Source organism: Podarcis pityusensis (genome assembly GCF_964106645.2).
Source record: "Podarcis pityusensis genome assembly, chromosome: 13".
In the NCBI taxonomy this organism is placed as follows: Eukaryota; Metazoa; Chordata; class Lepidosauria; order Squamata; family Lacertidae; genus Podarcis; species Podarcis pityusensis.
Genome location: NC_138038.1, coordinates 26,105,043 through 26,129,703, shown reverse-complemented (window position 1 = coordinate 26,129,703; position 24,661 = coordinate 26,105,043). Strand labels below are relative to the sequence as shown.

Genomic DNA, 24,661 nt, shown 5'->3' with positions numbered 1-24,661 from the left:
GGGGGGGGCAGGGTTTTTGTTGGGGGCAGGCAGACCAATGCAATTGGTCAGTTAGTTAAGTATTTATGTTGTTTTACATGATCTAGGAGGGGCAGCTGCCCCCCTGCCCCCACCCTTAGCTACCCAGAAACCCATGTCTGCCAGTTATGGCTGGTGCCTGTTGAGACTGGTAGGGCCAGCAGAAGATGAAGACAGAGCTGATGAAAGGTGAAACCAACTAATTCGAGTTTCGCCCCCATCCTCCTCCCTGATGAGGTCTACAAGAGCAAAGCGGAGAAGGAAGCAGACAGGACCCTCCCTCCCTGAACTGGTATAAGTACAGTGGTACCTCGGGTTACAGACGCTTCAGGTTACAGACTCTGCTAACCCAGAAATAGTACCTCAGGTTAAGAACTTTGCTTCAGGATGAGAACAGAAATCGCATGGCAGCAGTGGGAGGCCCCATTAGCTAAAGTGGTGCTCCAGGTTAAGAACAGTTTCAGGTTAAGAACAGACCTCCAGAACAAATTAAGTTCTTAACCCGAGGTACCACTGTAGTTAGGGAAGCAGGTAGGGGCTGGCTGAGGACAGAGTTTAGTGGGGCAGTGCCCCATTTCCCACTATATTATTTTTGTTGTTGGGAAGTTGAGGAATGACGGAGAGCAGAGAGGGAAGGACCAAGGGGGAGAACGATGGGCATTTATCTGAGCTCTCGGCCCTTACTTTGGAGGGTAATTAGTTATGTCTGTGGCCAATTTTTGTGCTTAGCTTTCAGTGGGGTGGGTAGGATTTGTCCTTTTCATATGTAATTATGGATGAGCATTTTTGGTTCTTATTTTATTGCAACTTTCCATCTGTTGTTCTTGTTGTTTAGTCGTTTAGTCGTGTCCGACTCTTCATGACCCCATGGACCAGAGAACGCCAGGCACTTCTGTCCTCCACTGCCTCCTGCAGTTTGGTCAAAAACTTTCCATCTAGTTTTTATTATTATTATTATTTAAGTTTCTGTTCTTTTTTGTAAAGTCACTTTGAGACACTTTGGCGTAATACAGTAAAAATTAAATTTCTTGTCTCTGTGTTGCAGGTTGCAGCTGGCTTTAAAATGTTTGAAGAAGACTACTTTAATGAACAAAGTGGGGATAAGAACCAAGAATCAACTGGCATGGGTTTTTTTGTCCACACTTTCTTGATTTATAATAATAGAATTGTAAAGTTAGAAGGGACCGTAGGGGTCACCTAGTCCAAGCCCAGTGTGGAGAGCCAGTGTGGTGTAGTGGTTAAGAGCGGTGGATTCGTAATCTGGGGAACCGGGTTCGCTTCTCCACTCCTCCACATGCAGCTGCTGGGTGACCTTGGGCTAGTCACACTTCTTTGAAGTCTCTCAGCCCCACTGTCCTCACAGGGTGTTTGTTGTGGGGGAGGAAGGGAAAGGAGAATGTTAGCCGCTTTGAGACTCCTTCAGGTAGTGATAAAGCGGGATATTAAATCCAAACTCTTCTTCAAACTCTTCCCTGCAATGCAGGCTCAAATCCACAACTCTTGCGATGCGAGAGTCTCTACCGACTGAGCGATCTCCTGCTTGAAATCTATTACATTAGCATGAAATGTCCACAAATAGACACAAGATTGCCAGCGCAATCTTCTGACCTGAAGTGTGTGTGTGGTGTGCTTGTGAATCACTGTGTGAGGAAGTGAGATGGGCTGAGAGTTGCACTGAACCTCTGCGGAGATGACTCGAGATTTCTGTTAGGAGCAACCCAAGCAGCAATTCTTCTGAAATATCACCTCCATCAGATGCCTCCTGCCCCTGAGGTGCTTCCATTCCGGCTGGTGAGGAGAAGGACTAACATTTAACTTTTAAGAACTGGTTCCCAAGTTTGCTTTCTTCCACTTCCCAACCTCTTCCTTTTCCCTTGTGTGTCACATATCTTTTTGAGCTGTCAGCTTGCAGGCAAGGACTGTCCTGTTTTAAATTGATTGTATATTAAGTCGCACAGGGAGCCTTTTCTGCTGAAGGGAGAGGTGTGCGAAGGCTCTAAATCAGGCCTGGAGTTCAAACCTCAGGCCTGGAGTTGAAATGCATTAAAAAAGCAGTGCTCCTCAAACTATCTGATGTGGTGGGCTAGCAGTTATATCCCCCAATGTGCCAGGGACTGGGACCATATTTGGTCCCTGATACGTTCCACCCAACCTGGGCTGCGGTGGAGTTGCTGTGTACCAGCAGCCATTGGTACTACCCTTCCCCTAACACCCCATTGCAGAATACTCTCATAATAAAATGCCAATCTGGAAGGACCCTAGGTAAAACCTTCAGCCTATCCAGCTTTGCATTTATCCCAGGATGGCTTACTTGTAACCCTCCAAATGTTGGAGGGCTCCAACTCCCAACAGCCCCAGCCAGAATGCCCAACGGTCATGGATAACAGGAGTCGGGCTTCAGCACCGTCTGAGAGCCAGTGTGGTGTAGTGGTTAAGAGCAGTAGACTCGTAATCTGGTGAACCAGGTTCGCTTCCCCGCTCCTCCACATGCAGCTGCAGGGTGACCTTGGGCTAGTCACACTTCTCTGAAGTCTCTCAGCCCCACTCACCTCACAGTGTTTGTTGTGGGGGAGGAAGGGAAAGGAGAATGTTAGCCGCTTTGAGACTCCTTCAGGTAGTGATAAAGCGGGATATCAAATCCAAACTCTTCGTCTTCTCTGGAGGGAGACAAGTTCCCTTTCCCTAGGCTACAAACTGACAGAGGGCAGCTCTTCAGGGTTTCGGACATTGTTATGGGCTGCCTGGATGCAGGAGAGAGGCACCAGCTGAGGAACTCCCTAGAGAACCCCCAGGGGAAGAAGGCTCAGAGCCGGGGGATTGGTGGTGGGATGACAATGAGTGGTCCAAGGGAAAAGACTGGGGGGAGGTGGTTTTGGAAGCCAGAAGGGCAACAGGGTTTAGTGAGCAGGAAGAGTCTGTGGCAGAAAGCAGTTCAGACTTTGAGACTGAAGTGGAGGCTGGAGAGAAGAGTGGGGTCAAGAGGTGGATGAAGAACCCAGGGAGTCTCCTGCTGCTGCTGCTGCTGCAACCTCCTCCCTTCCCCACTAGTCTGAGAACGTGCAGAGAAATGAAAAGGGCAGAACAGAGATTAGTTGTGCAGTTTGAGACTGTATGGGGAAAACCCGGGAGAGGAGTAGCCTTAGAGAGGGATGGAGAGGACCTTCAGTCTTGCAACCATGTCATTGGGGCAATACCTGCTGGGAAGGGTTGCTGAGACCACTAGGCCTGAGCTGTATTTTGGTTTACTTGAATAGAGTTAACATCACTGGCATCAGTGACTTATTACTTTAGTGCTGACCTGGATCTGACTCCAGCTTTGCCAGCCCTACCTGGATCGAACCCGTGGTCTCCTGCTAGCAAAACCCATGCTCTGCCAAAATGCCTTGAACCACCCCTGCACAGATCACCTGTGCAACCCTTGTGTGGAAAAGCACATTTTCGAAGACACACACGCGCACACATAAAGCAGCCAAGCATCTTCCAAAGTAGCCTGTTGAATTTTTATTTGCCTTTTTTCATGGGGAAAAACTGAAATAAATAACATTTGGAGGGGGGGGCAAAACAAAACAACCAGGAAAGGTTTTACTTATTACCAAAGTATTTCTTCCTTCCTTTTCTCCCCCTCTCTTCTTTGTGCGCATGTGTATAAGCTTTTTCCAGGGCTGCTTTGGTTTTCCCAATGGCAGCTCCGGCCGGCTGCCAACGCTGCGATGGAGGGGGGTCCTACTGCATACTGGGAATGTAGAGAAGAGGTACTGAGTTTGAAGAGGTCAAGGTATAAGGCTGCTGATCAACAGAGAAAGAGAGAGAGAGCGCATTAGAGTCTTCCTCCTCACCTCTTGGGCTCCCTCAATGCACGGTCACAGTGGAAGGTCAGTTGACTTCTGGGTCCTCCGCCGAGAAACATTCGGTGACCAGCTGCCCCTTTTAAGTCTGATGGTAGGCTATTGCAGTGCGTTCTCTCTCTTGATAAAAGAAGGCGTTTCGGCTTTTATTGGTAAAGGAAACGGAAGGAGGGACCTCTTGAAGAACAAGGGGAGCATTTTGCTACAAAGTAGGTGGGACTTGCAAAAAAATAATAATAAATGTCCCCCCCACACACACACAGAAAGGCCTGCCCTGGAACACCAGGCTGAAAAGCTCTGGAGGAGGATGTCTCTCAATAAAGGGCACTTGAGAGAATGGCAGGTGGATGTGATCTCTATCTCTTGCCCGCGCTTGGGCCAGAGCAGAGTTATCGTATGGTCTAGAAACCTGGCAGGGCGTCATTCCCTCCCAAGCAGGAACCAGGTAGGCACATGAGGAATACAGGTGGATATCCAGGTCACATCTGCAGTCTGGAGTAGTGCGCCGCAGATGTGCCCCCTTGCCCACAGCTCTTTCAACACCCTCGAGGTTTGGAGTGAGTAGAAATAACTCTCCCAAGCCCAGCATACCTCCCTAAGGTCCTCCTTAATTTACTTCTTCCAGCGTTTGGAAAAGTCCAGACAAAACAACCCTTTGATGTGGCACATTGGTGTTGTATAAAAGGTGATGCAGTATTGGCTAGCAGGAGACATCAGATCGGATGATGCTTTCCACTGGCCCTGCGCGATCGACGGGGGCCAGTGCAGGCAATCCCCTTTTGATGCTCTCTTCACTCACAGGAGCGGTCCTCCCCATATGGGAACTGGCGGATCTCCGCTCCCTGTAAAGGTATTATTTCAGACCTCCACAGACCATGGAGGATGACGCAGCTGAGATCTGAGGTCTTGATGAAAACAAGGCGTTAAAGAGCTGGCAGGTTTAGCGTACCAGCAAAACGATGAACAAAGCCACATTTCAATGACACTCGCTATAGAATCCCGGGCATAATTTTGTACGATGGTTTAATTCATTGGCTGTTAGTTGCCCTGAGCTTCCAGACTGGAGGAAGGGCAGGTTATAAGGCTCTTGGACAAAATAAATAAAACTATTGAGTTCCACGAGTGGAGTTGGAAAAAAAGCATGTGCTTCGTTCTTATCACTGTTGTTCACAACAAGCAGGCAACTTCTGTGAGTGAAGAAATAACAAAAGGGCGACATGTGAACTGTTCCCCGCCCCCGCCCCCACCCCCTTTTGTTTTCCCGGGTTCATAGTTCTGGTTCTGAGAAATGGAAAGGTAACAGTACAATAAACCTTTGGAGCCCAGGTCAATTCTTGTCAAATTTGAGCCTAAAACTATTTTCGTTTTTTGAAAGGAAAAAAAAAGTCTCAAAGAACATGACCCCGTGATTCTAGTCTACAGATGTGTCTTCTATTATCTCGTGCCTTACTACTGATCCAAGTATTTATGCTATTGATCCATAAGTCCATATGCATTTTCATTCTGATAACTGCCATGGCTCAACGTGAAGCATTCCAGCAAAATGGATATCCAGCTATTGCTACAGCACATATAAAAAAGTTGATCCGTTTGGAAAACCAGCGACGATATGCATTCGGGTTTTTAAGATTATTATTCTTAAGTACATAAAACTTAGCAAAACGAAAATTGCAATGTTCCCTGTTTTTTTGGGTGGGGGGGTGCTGATAAGACAGTATACATTTCTTGGTAATGTGGCATTTTGCCTATAGGTGCCAAAATAAATATTCTCAGCTACTTGTTGATGATTCCCAGTTAGGAATTATTCTGTTTGGTGTGCGTTTTTTAAAATTATTTTATCAAAATGGCAGAACCTCTTGTGAATCATGGGAATTTTTTGGAGTCCTAGATGACTATAGCGATGATGCAGCCACTAGTTATAAGAGAAAACGGGTAAACACAACTACCCCTCAATCCAGTGGATGCAGTAGAAATAGGTTTCCCTGGATGTGAATCTATCACATGGCAGGTGTGGAAAAGGCTGCTGCAGAGTCGACAGGAGGGGGATGGACAGGTGGACGACAGGCATCACCCGGCAAGGTGAGCCATATGCTACTCCTCAGAGGCCCCTGCAAAAAAATCAGCTTAGCTTGGAGAGCTAAACAGTGTCTTTGCCTTCACGGCCTTCTGCTGGTCTGCCATCTCCTGGATTGAGGGCGTTAATTGTGCATGTTTTCTTTGTGTTCCTTGAGAGTCGGTGTGGGTACGATTCCTGCCCCCACCCCCGAATTGCATGACTTGAGCTAGTTAAGATTTTTCCATCTCCCGGCAGGCCAGAGAAATAATCTTAACAGCAGCAAGAACTGTGAGAGAATGGCTTAAAAGTTCAAAACATTGATTCTTCCCCCCGCCCCCACTCCATGCTGAATGTTTTAATGGATTCCTGCAAAGAAGAAAATGATTAAAGGGGGTGGGGGGAATCCCAATAAGAAGCATCTGACAGGGGAACTGGTGGTGCTATTAATGTGCATTCAAAGAGAACATTCAGCATTAAGGGGATGCTGCAATTTGTTTCTTCCTCTCTAATCTTGCACATTAATAACAGTCGCAAAACGCCTCCCAGCACTTGGTAATTACTGTATATTGTTCAGAGCTTGGGGGGGGGGCTTTCGTACTTCAGGCCTTGAAATACCCTCTAAAGTCGGGCACACACTTACTGAGGAGTAAACAGCACTGAGCCCAGTGCCACTTACTTCTGGGCAAACGTGTGCAGGATCTTAACAGCACACCTACAGCACTGAGCTTCGCCTAAGTCTCACTCCCAATCCTTCTGGAGCATTGCATGGTGGGAATATATCCCAGGATGCAGTTCTCCAGGTTTTTGGTACTCAATATCATGAGAGAAAGAGGTGGGTGGTTTTTTTGCAAAGTGTGTGTATGATGGAGTCTCTACGGCAGGGCTGAGAAGTAGTTGATTCAACCTGGCACTAACCCCTGCCTTGAAGTGTGCCGAGTAATTCAACCTTGACATGATTTTTGTTGCTCATTGCTCGAAAAGAAACTCTAAGGGAGGCCTTCTGTATAAGCAAGGCCCTGCCTCCCCAAGTCGTTTTGTTTGCTTAGTAACAGTCTCTTCAGCCATTGTGCATTCCAGCATCTAGTGGACACGATCCACATGAAGGAGATGTAGAATCTCTTTTATCTGCTTACGATTTTCTTGAGGATGCGGGGCAGAGGGAGGGTTTCGTTTTTGGTCACACCACAGTGCTAATCGTAGACGACTCTTCCGACTTCTTCTGCTTGCTGGGCAAGGACTTGAGATATTCTAGGTGCCGGCGGGCGTCTTCTTGGTTCTGCCGGACGTAGTAGATCAAGTACGAGATCACCATGGCGAACCAGCCGAACATGGTGACCAGCATGGCGATGTCTGTGGTCTTCTTGTAGATGTTGCAAAAGTCTATGTCCCCCACCAATTGCAGAAAGGGCTTGCCGATGTGCTCCTTCCGGGCTGAGGCATCGCAGATGATCCCGTCGGAGGTGCCGGCCACCAGCTCCACCCTCTCGACGAGCTGCTGGAGGGTGCAGTCGCAAAGCCAAGGGTTGCTGGAGAGGTTGGCTTTGGCTTTCAGCGAACTGAAGACATCCTTGTTGACAGACACCAGCTTGTTTGAGGACAGGTCCAGAGCGTGCAGGCTTTCTGACAATCCCCGGAAGGCCCCGACCTCCACGCGGCTGATGGCGTTGTGCGACAAGTCGAGTTCCACCAGAAGGGGCAGGTTCTGAAAGGCGTCGTTAGGCAGGAAAGAAATGTGGTTGTAATCCAGGTACAATTTGTTGGTGTCGTTGGGGATATCCCTCGGGATAACGGTGAGCTGGGCCTTGCTGCAGCGGAAGGTTTTGAAGCCGTCCTCGGTAGAAGGGTAGCAGCCCTTGGGGAAGGTAGTGGCGGAGTGGAAGCAAAAGGCTATCAGGACAAAACTCTGGAGGAGCAGCCACATGGCAACCGAGTGGTAGAGGAGCCAGTCCAAAAAAGGCATGGCGGGGCATCTGGGGAGCCACGGTGAAGCCGCTCGGTCATCAGTCGCTTGGTGGGCGTCCTTTGCCTCTGGGGGAGCCTCCGAGGCTGCGGCTCAGGGATCACTAACTGAAAAGACAGAGCAAGGGCAACACTGGAGCTGAGGCAACGTTTCGTCATCACAATGAAACACCACCACCACCAAAACAAAGTACAGTCGTACCTTGGAAATCGAACGGAATCCGTTCTGGAAGTCCTTTCGACTTCCAAAACATTTGGAAACCCAAACACAGCTTCTGATTGGCTGCAGGAAGATCCTGCAGCCAATCAGAAGCCACGGAAGCCTCGTTGGACGTTAGGGTTCCAAAGAGCGTTCGCAAACCGGAACACTCACTTCTGGGTTTGTGGCATTCGGGAGCCAAAACATCCGAGTACCAAGGCGTTTGGGATCCAAGGTACAACTACATGTAGTCCTGGGTTTTTTGACATGGGTGCCCACCAGCGTTACAGTATATGAAAACAGCAGAGTTTGCCCCAAATGAGCAAGCTGTGGCCCTCCAGATATTCACAGAATTGTAGAGTTGGAAGAGACCCCAGGGGTCATCTAGTCCAAACCCCTGCTGGACTCCAACTCCCATCAGCCCCAGCCAGCATGGCCCATGGTCAGAGATGATGGGAGCTGTAGTCTAACGGTATTTGGAATTCGTTTTTATCAACACTGTATAAAGGTTAAGATTGGGTGAACTGCAATAATAATCATGCGATGTTTATAAGGTTTTTTGTTTTGGTTTTTTACATGGGTGTTATTTTATTTTTCTTCTTCTCAAGTCTTATTTTACCCAGTGATCTTATAATTATATACCGTATTTTTCTGTGTATAAGACGCCCCCATATATAAGTCCTCTTTTGGGGGACTCCAAATTAAGAAAACACCCCTCAGCACTACCCGTGTATATGACGAGCCCCAATTTTAAACCTTATTTTTTGGTTTAAAAAAAACCCTAGTCTTATACACAGAAAAATACAATTTTTCAATATTTTTGAAATATTCAATATTCTTATTTTTCAATAAAGTGTTTACACACACACACACACACACACACACACACACGGGTGTATCTCCACTGAGGACAAGATATCATAGTCAATACCAGTCCTGAAGGAAACCTGAGAGCTACAATTCTGGAAGCAAGGCTAAAGATCTGAAGCTACCAGAGCACCTTCACTGAACTGCAGTTCTCATAGGACGTGGCAAGAGACTGCTGGGCCAGAATAATGATCCACCTAGTGCTGCATCTTGTTCTCTCGGTGACCAACCAAATGCCTGTGGGAAGCCCACAAACAGGAACCTGAGTGCAAGAACACTCTCCTGCCCTGTGGTTTCCAGCAACACACTGCCTCCAGCCAAGGAGGAAGATCATAGCTATTGTGTCTAGCAGCCATTGGAGAGCCTTGTCCTCCATCACACTTGATGACCACCACTGCCTTCAGTGGGAGCAAATTCCACGGCTTAACTACGCATGGTGTGAAGTACTTTTTTGCCCCCAACGTGCATCATTTTACCTCAGAAGAGTAAATAGAGGACTCTCCTCTGACCGCCCCTTCAAACAGAGTATTGTCTTCTGAGAGGTAGGACACATGGCCACCTTCAAAGGTGAAATTAGAGGACAGCTTCCGCTGAAGATCTCAAGGCACGGGCAGGCTGGGAGGGGAGGTGTTCCCGCAGGGTCCCACACCATTTATTTTTATTTTTTTAAATAATATTTATTGATAATTTCAGGATTACAAGAAAAATAAAAAATAAAAAACAACAACACTACAATACAAAAAAAGAAAAAAAATTAAATAAATAAAAGAGAAAAGCACAAAATATACGACAATACAGCAAAAGAAAATAAAGAAGAAGGGGGGAAAAATGAGAAAAAAAACCACAAATCCCAAATTGCATATCCATAATTTCCATTTGCTTGTTTCATTGACCTCCTCACACCTCCCTTTTTGTATTCTAGTTTGATAATTATTTCAGCAAATTCTTTCCATCTTTCTCAATTTTTGTTATAAAATTTATCTTAACAATTTAACCTAATAATTAACTCAACAAATCCTTTCCATCTTTCCCCATATTCTGTTATTCAAATTATCTTAATTTATTTAACCTTATCTTACCCTTATGTACCTTAAGACTTAAATCTTAGTTTTCAAATATACATAGCTCCTGATAACATTTCTGCTAGAGTCGTATAGTTTCATTCCCACATTTTCCCTAATATTCATTAAGCTGATTCTAAAATACAAAATTTCCATTATAAATTCTCTTTCAATCATCATCCAGCGTCTCTTCTTCCTGGTCTCGGGTCGTGTCAGTCCTTACTGTCCATTCCATCTAGTCCATCAACCTGGAAGCCTTATGTCCGAGGCCCTTAAGTCTCTTCCATGTCCCTTCTGCAATTCTTCTTCATCTTGTTTGTGCTTGCCCTTTTCCTTGTCTTTTGTTGGTCTCTGTCTTAGTTTCTTTCCTTTCTCATTGAGGAGTAGTTCTCTGGGGAATTCCAACCCAAAATTGTCTCCATCACCCTTCATCCAGCTCGCCCATTCCCCACAGTCCCACTCCCCACAGTCCTCAATATAATCCAAGATGTATTTAAAATCAAATTTCAAGATCTCTCCAAAGCTAGGAATCTCCTCATCTCCAGACTCCCCTTGGCCCACTCCAATTTCAATCTTCAATAACAACGGCTTATGCTCCTGTAGGGCCTCGGGTCTCTCCATTTGTACTATTTGAGGTGCAGCCACATCCTCCTCCATTGTCATCTGCACTTGCCCAGTCAGTACAAATTCATAGGTTGGTTCCTGACTGATTTCTGTATCAATGTTCCCTGTTTGTCCACAGTTATCAACCACAACAGTCAAATCCATTTTCTCATTCATCAAGTCCATCTTCTCATGCATCTGTTTCAGCAAAGCATTTGTCTTGCATAGAGCAAGCACCCAGTCTTCCTCCCAGCTCATCTTTGTTCAAGGTCAGAAATGACTGTTCCCACAGTCTTAATCTCACAGATGTTGGGTCTCAAATATCCTACAGCAACAATTTAGCAAGCTCCCTCTAGAGGAGACAAACTATTTGTATCCTTTTCTTTTTTTAAGACAAAGGAAAGTTACTTTCATTTTTCAGATATTTCAGATGTTTTTCAGATATTTTGTTTCTTTAAAATGCAAAAGGCAACATTAGAATCCACTTGTTTCTCTTCATTAGCTATCTGTCAAAATATTACGTTCACAGTCAATGAACCTCTCCAATAGTTTCTGTCTCTGACACCCCGTTCCCAGGTTAGAGACGGTGGAAACTTATCCTTCTTCACTCCCTCTCCTGCCAGGGTTAAACAGAGTCCCCCCCCCCCTTTTCTCCTGCTTCCAAGGGGGGTTTCAGTAGTTCTGAATGAAGGAACTTTAGTCTTTTTTGACAGCTCCCGGCTTTAGCTTGCAAAATTTTTGCTTTAGTCTATATACAAAAAAGCGGAAGGCGGACTTCCTGTTTGCACCTTCCCGCTTCGATACCAAATTAAACAATTTCTTGCTCCAATTTTCCGTTTCTACTCACGGGTACTTGTTTTAAATCCAATTGTCCACAGGAAAAAGTCAGCGCTCTCTGGCGATGGCTGTGCGGCTTCACTCCGTGAAAGTAGCAGTCAGTTCGTAGCACCGCGCTTCTCACCCCACTTCGCTCCGGAGCCCCTAGATGGGATTCCCCGCGAGTAGGGGGGCGCTTCTGGTACCCTGCCGAACCCCACGTTCCCAGGCTTCCTCCGCCAGGGATTTCTAGCGGGTCCCCACCTTCGCCGCGGCGGGAAGACCCAGTTTCCACGGAGCCCGTTCCTCCAGTCGGAGGAACTCCGCCATTCACCAATGGCGCTGACCCGGAAGTCTGGTCCCACACCATTTAGGGCTTTAAAGGCCAGCACTTTAAACTGGGCACAGAACTGAATAGGAAGTCCGCCATATTGAGGCCAGAGATCTTTAGAGCACTCCCTGCTCCGGCGCATCAATTGCCGGCTTGTGTCACTTTCTCATTTCCTCACCTAGTCATCTGAGCCACTGTTTCTGGATCATCAACAGAGAGGGCACTGCTTGTCATCTGCTAAGTGGTGGAATCTGACACTCTGGTGTGGAATTCAGCCTCCCTGATCTTGCAAGAGACTTGCATTCAAATACACTTGTGTTCAATAAACATCTTTTCCTTTTTTTAAAAAAAAAGCACACATAGGCACAATTCATTGCTACTTGAACTTCCTTTTGTGATTAAGATCCTTGCATTTCTTTTAAAAAAAATGTTGGGGGGTGTGCCAAGTTCTCAGGTCCAATTTCAATGTGGCACTGTTCATGCTGGGGTTTTAAAAAAACAAAACTTGTCTGAAGTCTCATGTGTCTAGGTGTTACATTTAAACTGGGTCACACCTGAACTTATAAGGAGCATAAGCACAACAGTGACGTGGACCATGGAGTTGTGTTATAAACAATGGGCTTAAAGGGTGGTACTTTATACAATGTGCCCCATGAGCAGCAATTGTGTTATTTAAAAAAAAGTCCAGTACAGAGCTGCCCACGATAACTAGAAAATGACCAGAAGCAGTCCTGGAAGGAGAAAGCTGTTTTGGAGAAGAGAGGATATCTTCCCACTCCCTCAGCTGGGCAAGAGATCATCAAGGTGTCTGTGTCAGAAATAATAATAATGATAACAACAACAACAATAATTTATTTATACCCCACCCATCTGGCTGGGCTTCCCCAGCCACTCTGGGCGGCTCCCAACAGAATATTAAAAACACAATAAAACATCAAACATTAAAAACTTCCCTAAACTGGCCTGCCTTCAGACGTCTTCTAAAAGTCCAATAGTTGTTTATTTCCTCGACGTCTGATGGGAGGGCGTTCCACAGGGCGGACGCCACTACCGAGAAGGCCCTCTGCCTGGTTCCCTGTAGCCTCACTTCTCGCAGTGAGGGAACTACCAGAAGGCCTTCGGAGCTGGACCTCAGTGTTTAGGCTGAACGATGGGGGTGGAGATGCTCCTTCAGGTATACTGGGCCACGGCCATTTAGGGCTTTAAAGGTCAGCACCAACACTTTGAATTGTGCTCGGAAATGTACAGGAAGCCAATGTAGATCTTTGAGGACCGGTGTTATGTGGTCTTGGCGGCTGTTCCCAGTCACCAGTCTAGCTGCCGCATTCTGTTTTTCAGAGAATGGTAGACAGACAGGGGCTACGTACACACAACGTACATTGAAAGTTGAGTTGCCTCAGAAAGCATGTTGGGTTACAGGCTGTTCCCCTGGTGGCCCTGAGGTGAGCGCAGTGGACTTTGGAGAATTAAAGCTATACCTCTACCTGTGTCTGACCTGTCTATTTGTAAGGAAATGCAAATATTACAAATACCATAAACTCCCTGTAACCTTTTGCTGGAGGTAACTGGTGAACCCAGGTGATTGCTTTGTCCCCAAAACTTCTCACCAGCCAGCTAAGGCGAGCACGACAACATTGCTGTGAGACTGGGGGTCTCGGCAGGGCCAGGAGGACTACCTAAAGCTAGTCAGATCTGCTGGCCAGGCTCCAGACAGACAGACGTCTCCTTCTATTAAGGGAAGCTGCATTTTAATGCGTCTCCATAAGAACTAACAGTCAGACAACTGCTTCCTGATATAGTGCCACTCTGGATGGTTCTGTATATGAAAAACCAATTAGAGAACGGGTCAGACTTCCCCTTCCCAAATAGGATTAAAATGTAATCCAGGAGTGTAAAGAAAGACTGCCGTCTGAGTGAGACTAAAGAGGGGAAAGAAATATAGAGCTGAGTTTGGGCTCTGTGAGCAGAGGCAGATTTGGGGCACTGCAACCAGTTCCTCCGCACAGGGTGCCTCCTTCCCAAAGCCTGGCAGCTCGCTTAGCGGTGCAAGGGCTAGGCCATATCAAATTTTGACCTTGCACAAGGCCTTACCAAGATCTTCCCCTGCTGTTAAAAGGTAAAGGTACCCCTGACCGTTAGGTCCAGTCACGGACAACTCTGGGGTTGCTCGCTCATCTCGCTCTATAGGCCGAGGGAGCCAGTGTTTGTCCGCAGACAGCTTCCAGGTCACGTGGACAGCATGACTAAGCCGCTTCTGGCAAACCAGAGCAGCACACGGAAACTCCGTTTTACCTTCCCGCCGAAGTGGTACCTATTTATCTACTTGCACTTGACGTGCTTTTGAACTGCTAGGTTGGCAGGAGCTCACCCCATCAACAACAGGAGCTCACCCCATCGCAGGGATTCGAACTGCCGACCTTCCGATCGGCAAGCCCCAGGCTCTGTGGTTTAGACCACAGAACCACCTGTGTTCCTTTTTCCCCTGCTGTTAGCTAACAGCATTTGGGGATAGTGGCTGCATCTCTGTGGAAACCTGCTGTGGGAGCCACATACTTTGACCGTGTTTGGCATGGCCTCCACCTACATCTGCAGGCATGTATATAAAATGAAATACAGTCGTTCCTTGGATCCCAAATGCCTTGCGAGTCGAACCTTTTGGCTCCCAAACACCATAAACCTGGAAGTGAGTGTTCTGGTTTGCGGACCTTCTTTGGAACCTGAACGTCCAGCGCGGGTTCCGATTGGCTTCCTGCAGAACCTTCCTGCAGCCAATCGGAACCCGCGCCTTGGTTTCTGAACATTTTGGAAGTCAAATGGACTTCCGGAATGGATTCCATTCAACTTCCAAGGTACGACTGAATTACAAAGCCCCAGTAAGCCTACAGTGACTGCCTCCTAAAGGGAACCAAACCTGGTCAGCACTGCTGGACATTCCCACTGCTAGGAGAAATGGGAATGTCCACAATAATATCTACAAGGAACCCCTTCTAATCCCAGCAGATGACCTGAGATTGCCCGCTCAATGGAAGAGCTGCCTGCTCCTTTCGGCTATGAGAAATTGGGGGCAAATCATTTCTAGCCACCTCTCAGATAGAAGGCCATAGGCAGGACTGGCACTGAGGCAGACTATATTGGGAACAAGGGTGGGAGGAGACCAGGAGACCTCTTTTTGTCAAGAGGCAGCCGTAGAGGCAGCATCGGGAGAGCTACTGAGGAGGTGCATACCCTTCAACATTTCTCCGATGCAAATAGGGACATCCTATTCCATACCCTCCAACATTTCTCCAGTTAAAATATGGGCATCCAGGTGGCAGGTCTGGCTTCCAAGGAGTGTGCCACAGCTATTGCTGTTACCGTGGCGGTGGCAGCAGCAGCAGGCAATGTGTTCCTCAGAGGCCAGATCTGCTGCCCCTGTGGATCCTCCTGCCTGAGGCAGCTGCCTCACCTTGCCTCATGTGTGGGCTGGTGCTGACCCCGTAGGTCACAGGCAAACAGCACCCTGAACTCAATGTCCTTTGGTGCCAGCCAAGTCACTACAAAAGCGTGCCAGTGTCAGCCGCCAGCAGTGTGCCCACGTGGTGTCAGCAAGCTGAGGTCACCCACGCGAAGTTCTGCAATAATGTTCTCCACCCAGTGTTGTCATTTAAAAATAGACTGCAACTGGGAAGGGAAAGACGTCGGGGAGGAGGGGACTAGCCGAGAAAGGAAACCTACTAGGAGGCTTCAGACATGCTGGCATCAGATAAGCCCTTTTGTGCCCACATGTCAACATCAGCTTTCACCCTGCAATGATTATGCAATGGCTTGGCACCATGCTCAGGGTGGAAACGTCGCAAGGGATAGCTGATGTGGAGCTGCTTCCATACTCATCTCACATAACTACCGGGACCCAAATGGAAGTGCTTCAGAATGGGTACAGCAGCCAAGTTGCAGCTGGACAGCAAGCTTGCACCCTCCCTTAATGTATACAATGCTCCACATCAAGGGAGTTGTTCCTGTCTGCCTCAAGGGGGCAGTAGTGAGCCCAGTCATAGAGAAGTCAAATTTGACCAAGAAGCCATTTGACCATGGACAACTATGAAGCCTCTCAACTTTCAAGGAGTTTGTGATGATACTGATGGCTTGGGTCCTTTCCAGTCTGTGTTCTGTCCCTTGACTACCCTGGTGGATGGCATATGCCAGAGAATGTATCAAGGCAGTTAGACCTCTCGGATTTCTCTGTAGCTCTCAGTACCATTGACCATAGTATCTCTAAGGTTACCAGATGTCCCCGTTTCCTGGGGACAGTCCCCGGATTTACAAATCAGTCCCCATACAAAATCCATTGAAGTTGAAAAGTGTCCCCGGATTCATTGAAAAAAATCTGGTAACCTTATTCTAGGTCGGGATTAGGGTTAAAAGGTACTTTATTATAGTAATTAAGGTTCTTCATGGGTGGCCACTCCCAGAAGACGGTGTTGGTGAATGTTTGTTCCACGCTATGGCCATTGGCCTGTGGGCTTCCAGAGTTGCTTGATGTTCTACAGCTACATGAGACGGCCAGGAGAAGTCACCTGTAGGTTTGGACTGCAGTGTCAACAGCATGGCTAAGGTGGCCTCAAGGTGGAATGGTATCGCACTGCAAATCTGCCTAGCACCTCCTGCACTCCACTTTAAGATTGTTGTAAGCTACATATTTTGGGCTTCCAACACCATGCCTACATTTTACTTTCTCTCCATGTATCCACCCCACCCCACCCCATGCACTGTTTTGCTTAATAAGCAACCTGAAGAAAAGTTCTGGAGAACTTGGTCTGTGATGGCTAGTAGCCATTGGCAGCCGTCTCCTCCATGAATTTGTCTGATCTTTTAAAGCCATCTAAACTGGTGGCTGTTACTACCTTTTGTGGGAGGGAATGCCATAGTTTGCACTGTGTGAAAAAGAAGTATTTTCTTTTGTCTTCCAGCATTCAGCTTCATTGGGTGGCCCTAAGTTCTAGCACTATGAGGGAGAAAAACTTGTCTCTGTCCATTTTCTCCACATAATTTTACTCTTATCATATCGCCTCTTATCTCCCTTTTCTCTAAAAGCATTGTTTCCCAAACTTGGGCCTCCAGCTGTTTTCGGACTACAATTCCCATCACCCCTGACCACTGGTCTTGCTAGCTAGGGGTGATGGGAGTTGTAGTCCAAAAACCAGCTGGAGACCCAAGTTTGGGAAACATTGCTCTAAATTAAAGAACCCCTAGATGTTGTAACCTTTCCAAGGCTTTGACAGGCATTGTCTCAGATATTTCTGTGCTGTATTTTGCATTCATGGAGGTTAAAAGTATGTGGGGTTGATCTTTTTTTAAAAAAAAAAAAAAGAGGGAAAGGAAGAAAATTATTATACTTAGGAAACAATTTCTCTCCAAATAGAACATGCCGTTCTTGCTGTGATCAAAACTCTGCTATCAGTGGAAGGCTAGTCTTCCCAAATCTAGGATCAATAGGGCTTCTGCCTATTTCAAAAAGCCAATTATGCCTGGTGGGTTTTCTGAAAACGGTCCTCCAGCTCTGAGGAGCTATAAAAGGTCTTGAGCCTGTGTGTTTTATGAAGGTAATTTGGTCCGGATTTCCATGAAACGAGCCAAGCAAAGATGTTTGGGTCTTTCCCTCCCTTTCAAGCAAATGGGTCTTTTGCCAGGAAGGCAATCCCATTAAATGGTGAAAGCGATTCACTGAGTGTTTCCAGGCTCTGCAAATGACGAGTTGCTTTCCCTAAGAGAGAGAAGAGGGTTGGGAAAGCCCTGCTGGCAACAGATCGGCCAATTAAAGATTCAAAAGTACTGAGTTGCACTGCTTTGGAACAGAACGAGGAATGAAGTCACAAGGATGCAGCCTCAGCCATTAAGGTGGGTTTCTGTCTAGGAAATGGTACCAGTCTCCAGATATACAGCCTTGCCTATACCTGCAGGCAAGACTTGTAGGCAAGGTTTCAGATCAACATCCCACTGATCAAAATCAGGACGCTCCTTTCCCCCCCCCCCCGTCCTGAGCTCTCTTGAGCAATTGTTTGTTCGTTTTTTCGCTACAGTGCTTTGGTGCGAGCCAGCCGACTTGCACCAGAGAGCCAAACCAAAAAACCCCCTGGACATTCTGGGATCCAGTACAGAAGCCAAGGTGGTCTTCTGTAATTCCGGGGTGTCCTGCTTAAATTGGGACTCTAGAGTGGCATGGGATCAGCCCATTCTCACAATAGCAAGCGAAGGCTTGTAAGGAACCTCCTCATCCGATGGCTTGTGATGAGTCAGAGGTCACATTGTACTTCAATGCTAGCAGAACAGTGTCGTCCATTGCCCCTGAGGGCAATGGCACTGGGATATGGCCAGCTAATGGCACTGGGATATGGCCATGTAGCACGCATAGGCCTGAGCCCACAAAGCCTTGCTACTGTTCCCTGCCCCCCAGGTTCTGCTGCCTTCCTCTGCCTAGCGATAGGGCCGGCCCTGAACTAGAAGGCCTTCTCCACTGGGGCAACTGCACACATGGAATCTCTCTGCCAGGCAGGCTTACCTGGTGCCAAATTTGATATCCTTTTGACAACAGGTAAATAATTGTGCATTCAGCCAGACTTCCTAGCACAACTCCCAAGATTATTTCAATCTTGATGGTTTCTAGCAGTGCATCTGTTGTTCTAAAAAAATCACTTTACTCGGGTTTTACTATTCTGCATGATCTCAGTCTTTGCTCCAGACTGTTGCGAGTTGTCACTCTTGAGAGTTGTCGCCTTAAATTAATGGACAAATATATGTTTAGAATGAACAAACAAATAATTAACTGTACTGAAAAGTTCAGAACTTCCATCTTGGAAGTTAATTACAGCACAACCTTATGTATGTGTACTTAGGAGCTAAGTCCCATTGAATTAAATGGGGCTTACTCCCAGGTAAAGCTGGTGTAGGATGGCAGCTTTGACTACTGAATGAGCACCGGGTAACTTAGGTTATATCTACACCGTGTGTTTAAAGCACACGGCTGCCTCACACATAATCCTGGGAACTGTAGCCTTTCAAGGGTGTTGGGAATCATAGCTCTGTGAGGGGTCAACTACAGTTCCCGGGATTCTTTGCGGAAGACCCTCTGCTATACGGTGTAGATGTAGCCTTAAATAATAGGATGCCTAAGGTCACCATGGAGTGTCCTTTGTATATGGTGTAAACACACACAAATAAACACATTGTACCTGCAAGGTTGGCCCTGCCATTAGGCAGAGTGAGGTAGCTGCCTCAGGCGGCAGCTGCTGGTGGGCAGCAGTATCAGGCCCCACCCCTCCCCATTGTTCCTCCTCTGCACGCTGGAGCCCTCCTCTTCTTGGGAGCCCTGCTGAATCAGACCAAAGGCCCATCTAGTTCAGCACTCTCTTCTCACAGTGGCCAAACAGATGCCTATGGAAAGCCCGCAATCAAGACTTGAACGCAACAGAACTCTCCCGCGCTGTGGGAAGAAGCACTTTAATTTTGCCTAGCCCTGAATCTTCAGCTTCATTTGGGTTCTGTGTGTGCTGCCAACCAGGCCAGTCATGAACCCCACACTACCCCATGGCCAGTGCTGAAGCAAGATTCAACAACCAGCCGAACCATTTTCTGAACTTGGAATGGGAGGAAGCCATCTTGTCCTTTGCCTCAGGCAGCAAAATAACTTGAGCCACCTCTACAAGCATCATGCAGGAATTATGACATGCATGTTATTTTCCCAGCGAAGGTATGCAGTCCCAAAAGCCCGTCTAAGGAATGCCTTTATTCCCCCAGGGCACACCAGTATTTACAGGCATCTTACCACTGCAGATTGCACGCCTCTGCCATTTTTTAAAATTAAAGGAAAACCCTAACTTCAGACGACACCTTAACTGTACATTTTGGTTCTCCAGAACGGAACAGTCTTGCCACACACCCCTTTTTTCTGTTTGCTGCTGTGGCTGCTGCCACCACACACACTCTTAAAGACAGGCATAATCAGCAGCCGTAAAGTCCTATTCATTTTCCAGAAAAGGGAGAAAGAGGTCTGTTTGCATGTGTGCTTTCAAAGCAAACCTAGAATAATACTATCTTATATGGCTATATGCAACCTGTGAAGGCCCATCCTTGCAAAGTAGCACATTAACAGTGAAGAGGTAATTTTTTATTTTATTTTTTTGGCAGATGAGCGTGGCCAAAATTTGAATCAGAGTTGCACCATGTGATTGTACAAAATCTATCATACTAAGCTGCAATCAAGCTCTGGAGGCAGATAAAAACCACATTTTTTTCCCAGGAGGAATTTAGCAATAATTTCGAGGTTGTTCATTTCCTGCTGTTTCCTTGATTTTTAAAGAAAGTGTGTGTGAGAGAGAGGGGGCGGATCTTGATGCAGAGCCAGAGGAGATATCTACTACTGTAAGATCTGAAGTAAGATATACGTACTAAGAAACCAGCTAGGAAACTAATTCATTCTTTGTTTGTTTGTTAAGTGGAACTGAAACTTGCAGAAGCATGAAAAATGCCATTTCCAAAATTATTCTTGAAAAGGATGCAGAGAGGTTTCAAGTACTAAAATCCACCATGAAAAATGGCATTGTCTAGATCCAGTTGCTGCATAGATTTACATTCAAGATGATCCCAGTGGTTTTTACACGCAGGCTAAGTTTCTCCCCCAGGACCAACGTCCTTATTTCCTCACCTTTTAAAACTTGTGCTTAAGGAATTGCAACCTCTTGCTTTTTTAATATATATTTTCCATGGTTTTATATACAGATATACACGATATAATGGTATGAAACGGAGAGCCACGAGAGGGCACCAAATCAGCGGCTTCATACCTAAAGCAAAGGGTCTTTCATTTCTCCCTCTCTCTCTTACACACTCACGCGCATATACACGTACACGTACACACACATGCACAACCCACCCAGGCAGAATGGGAGAACCAAGCTTCAGCCGAGTAGAGAGCAGGATTCTGCGTCGTGCCTGGGAGCCAAAATAAAGTGAGCTGTCGGATGCATGTCTAACCATGCACCTTGGGCAATGCAACCTACCGCCTTACCTGGGAGCCGGGGGGTGGCGGGGCCACCTCACACACCCCTTCCCCGCCCCTTCTGAAAACCCAGCTATTATTTTTATTATCACCCCCCAGGCTTTCGGTTTGGAAAAGACCTTTGCAACCGAATTTGCAAGCCCGTTTTAAATTTGCAATCCCCGTGCCTCTCTCCCGCACGAACGCTGAAGCGGAAGAGGTGTAACCAGGCTTCTGCAAGGCTGCAATCTTAACCGCACACACTTTTGCCTGGGAGTAAGCCCCGCTGCACACAACGGGGTTTACTTCTGAGTAAGCATGCATATGGTGCACGTTTGCCTTCTCTCTTAAAAAAATTAATATATAAAGATTTTGCATGGGAAGGGAAGGGGGGGGGAATGAAACCAGAGACAACTTTCCACGATGCAGGCAAAGTTGCAGCACACCATCTCTCCCTGCAACTCCGCTCCTCCTCCTCCTCCGCGCGGGTCTCCGGATCTCGCTCCCGCTTCGCCCTTCTCGCCGGAGGAGCCATGGCTGAGCTCTCCCGCCCCGCTTCCCGCGCTCGCCTTCCTCCCGCTTCTAACCCGGGGGGGGGGTGGAGGGCTGGGATCCGGCTCACCTTCCGCCGCTCGCCTCCCGCCGCTGGCCGTAGCTGCCCTCCGGAACCCCGCAGCCCGAGGGGGGAAGCGGGAAAGGCGAGCCGCGGGGGGAGCCGACCGAATCCGCCACGATCCCCTTCCAAGCAACAGGCATTGCGGCTTTCCCCGCTCGGCTCCTCTCCCTTCTCCTCTTGCTCGCTCTCTTTTATCCCGTTAATCCGCAGCAGGCTCCGGAGCTTGCCTCCGAATCCGAAGCAGGAGACGACCCCGACCTCTCTCTCGCGCAAGAGCTCCCATCACGCCAGGGCAGGACGCGTGAAGTTTGCCAGCTTCTTGCCGCCACGCGTGCGAGCCGGGAACGGGCGTGTGAGTGGGTTGGGTGCGCGCGCGGGGGGCGGGCGCGGGTGCACCTTGGGCACCTAGAGCAGCCTCTGGCTAGCTGGGAAGAAATCGCAGGCAAAAATGAATTAAGGGGGGTGGGAGGGAGGGAAGTCACCGATCAGGGGCTCGATGCCCTCCCTGGCTTTGTAATGTGCGAGTGCGTGCGCCTGCCTGCTCGTCTCCCTGCGCGCCACTGTGCGTTTGAGCCGGCGAGGGCGAGGGTGGGTTCGTCGCTGAGAATGATAGCTCTCCTTTGGGGATTGAAAACACCGCCTGGAAAGAGGAGTGTGCATACACGCACAGAGCTCTGTGCAAGCTGGAATGTTTGTTGTTTCAAGTTGGGAGGCAAGCAAAGACGCGCCCTGCTAGTTATGGGCTATTTCTTCCCCATCTTCCCGTTTCTACTGATATCCCAAGTGGAGACACAAACCCAGCTAAGTTAACAAGCAAAGCGGACCGCTTGGGAAACTCCGTACTGAAAAGGGATCCTGAGACGACGTGGCTTGCGTCTGCTTTGCATGCAGAATTCCCCTGGTTCAATGAGCAGCATCTGCCGGTAGGGCTAGGAAAGACCCCCTTCCTATAACACCCCCCCCCCCCGCAGAGCTGCTGCCTGCCCGTGTAGACAACACTGAGATAGATGGACCAGTGGGATAAGGCAGCTCCCGATGTTCCTAAAGCATGTCGTTATTGGGATTGCTCACCATAAATGACAAAACGAATAACAAGTCGCCCTTTAGTGATGCAAAGATGCGTTTGAACGTGTGAAGAGAAAAGCCAACCAAAATACCAGAAAAGCAGGTGGGGAGGCTGCCATTTGGACACAGGGCCTGAATAGTTGGTCTCTGGGAAGCTCCCCAACTGAGAGTGGGACTCTTGTGGACTCTGGTCAGCAGGAGATCACACCCAATTCACCCACAAACCTTCAGTTTTAGGGCCTAACTGCAGAAACTGTTAACCTCCCCCTCCCCAAATTGCCTTGAAGAGGTATGTGAGAGTGGGATCCAGCAGACAGATCCCAAACCAAAATGAGCACTTGGATCCCCGCAGCCTTTAAAAATAGCCGCGTTCTGCAGCTTGCCATTTTGACAGGTCCTGGACTCAGATGGCATATCTTGTTTCCTTGAAGCTACCTTGAAACTAAGTACACCTCTGGGAACCATCTTGGGCTCATCTTCCAGTCTAGCTGGCGGAGGAAGGGGGCCCATCTGAAGCAAGTTGTTTTGGCAGCGGCCGCAGAAACTAATAGACATCGATCATGGGAGACAAGGTTACAGGACTTGGAGCACAGGGGACGGGGAAAGTCATTTCCCAAACATTACTTTGCTGCAGCAAGTCGTCCCCGTCCCCCAGCATCTTTGCAATATTAGGAATGTGCTCAAGCTAAAAAATAAAATAATCATTTAAACTAACCCCCACTGAGAACATGGCCCAGCTTTTGATGTCTGATGCATCTTGTGTTCTTTTATATTCGGTTGGAAGCCGCCCAGAGTGGCTGGAGCAACTCAGTCAGATGGGTGGGGTACAAGTAATTAATAATTTTATTATTTTTATTATTATTACAACTGTCATGTTGTTGTGCTCTGGTGCCAACCAATATTATAACAGCATTCTGGTGCCTGTACTGGTTTCCTGTTCCCAGGCTCAAGCAGAACAATTGCTTCCAAGCCCATAGGGAAGGGATAACCCTCTTCTTTGTATGGCCACTTAGGACACCACTTTGCATCAAACTCACATATACTAATTTATGTTAACAGCGTGGATGCAGATTTAGAAATAATGACTGTGGTATGAACAGTGAAGGCGCTGTTCCCCAAGCCTACGTCTGCCCTCAGCCAGCCCCCACTTGCCAGCCTTCTTACTCACATCCAGTCTAGGGGGATGGGGTCTGCCAGCTTCTTCCACCTGAGTCCCAGTGTTGCCCTTGTAGAGACTCAGCAAGGAGGAGGATGGGGGGCAGAGCTAGAATTACCTCCACCTCTCATTGGCTCTGGGCTCTGGTTCCACTGAGCATTCTGCATCCCTGCATTCTGCTCTGACCATTCTCAGTGGGCAGCGGCCACCGCAAAACGTGAATAGAAATAATAGAATCATAGAACTCTAGAGTTGGAAGGGACCCTGAGGGTCATTCTAGCCCAGGGGTCAGCAAACTTTTTCAGCAGGGGGCCAGTCCACTGTCCCTCAGACCTTGTGGGGGGCCGGACTATATTTGGGGAGGGAATGAATTCCTATGCCCCACAAATAACCCAGAGATGCATTTTAAATAAAAGCACAGTTCTACTCATGCGAAACACCAGGCAGGCCCCACAAATAACCCTCAGGTGCTTTTTAAATAAAAGGACACATTCTACTCATGTAAAAACACAACTGATTGCCGGACCATCTGCGGGCCAGATTGAGAAGTCAATTGGGCCAAATCCAGTCCCCAGGCCTTAGTTTACCTACCCATGTTCTAGCCCAACCCCCTTCAACGCAGAAATAACTGCAGTTGTTCGAACCTGCAACCTTGGCGTTATCAGCACCACTCTCTAACCAACTGAGCTGTCTGCGAAGCATCTCAACATAGCTAGAGAAGACTGTGGCCAGACTGTGACCTGATGTGTTCCTTCTTTGGTTGTCCAGGTTGCGAGCAGTTGATGGGGACCCTCGAAGGTCTCTCCTGTCTGGGTTCTGGACTGGATAGCCTTTGAAACAGAGGATGCCTTCAAAGAGAGGACCACCCTCTAACTGCCTTTCAAATGCAGGATTGTCCTCTAAAGTAGAACATGCCACTATTCTACTGCTTCTATGTACCTGACAAATAACTTGTGGGAGCATGTGATCACTGAATTGTTGACTTGGAAGGGACCGCAAGGGTCCTCTAGTCCAGCTCCCTGCAATGCAGGATCCTGCCCACAGCCATCCCTGGGTGAG

At 47.8% G+C, this 24,661-nt stretch overlaps 1 protein-coding gene across 1 annotated transcript; it reads right to left on the bottom strand.

Moving 5' to 3' along the window:
* Window positions 1-4,869: 4,869 nt before the first annotated feature.
* On the bottom strand, window positions 4,870-23,201 carry LRRC3C (leucine rich repeat containing 3C). Its single transcript, XM_080978366.1, has 2 exons — window positions 21,388-23,201; window positions 4,870-7,986 (listed from the first exon to the last, which is right to left on the bottom strand). The coding sequence occupies exon 2, from the start codon at window positions 7,877-7,879 to the stop codon at window positions 7,097-7,099; it is 783 nt and encodes a 260-aa protein (XP_080834492.1). The 5' UTR covers window positions 7,880-7,986; window positions 21,388-23,201; the 3' UTR covers window positions 4,870-7,096.
* Window positions 23,202-24,661: the final 1,460 nt, after the last annotated feature.

Coding starts and splice junctions, on each gene's coding strand:
- LRRC3C (XM_080978366.1), bottom strand. CDS start 7,879: ATGCCTTTTTTGGACTGGCTCCTCTACCACTCGGTTGCCATGTGGCTG.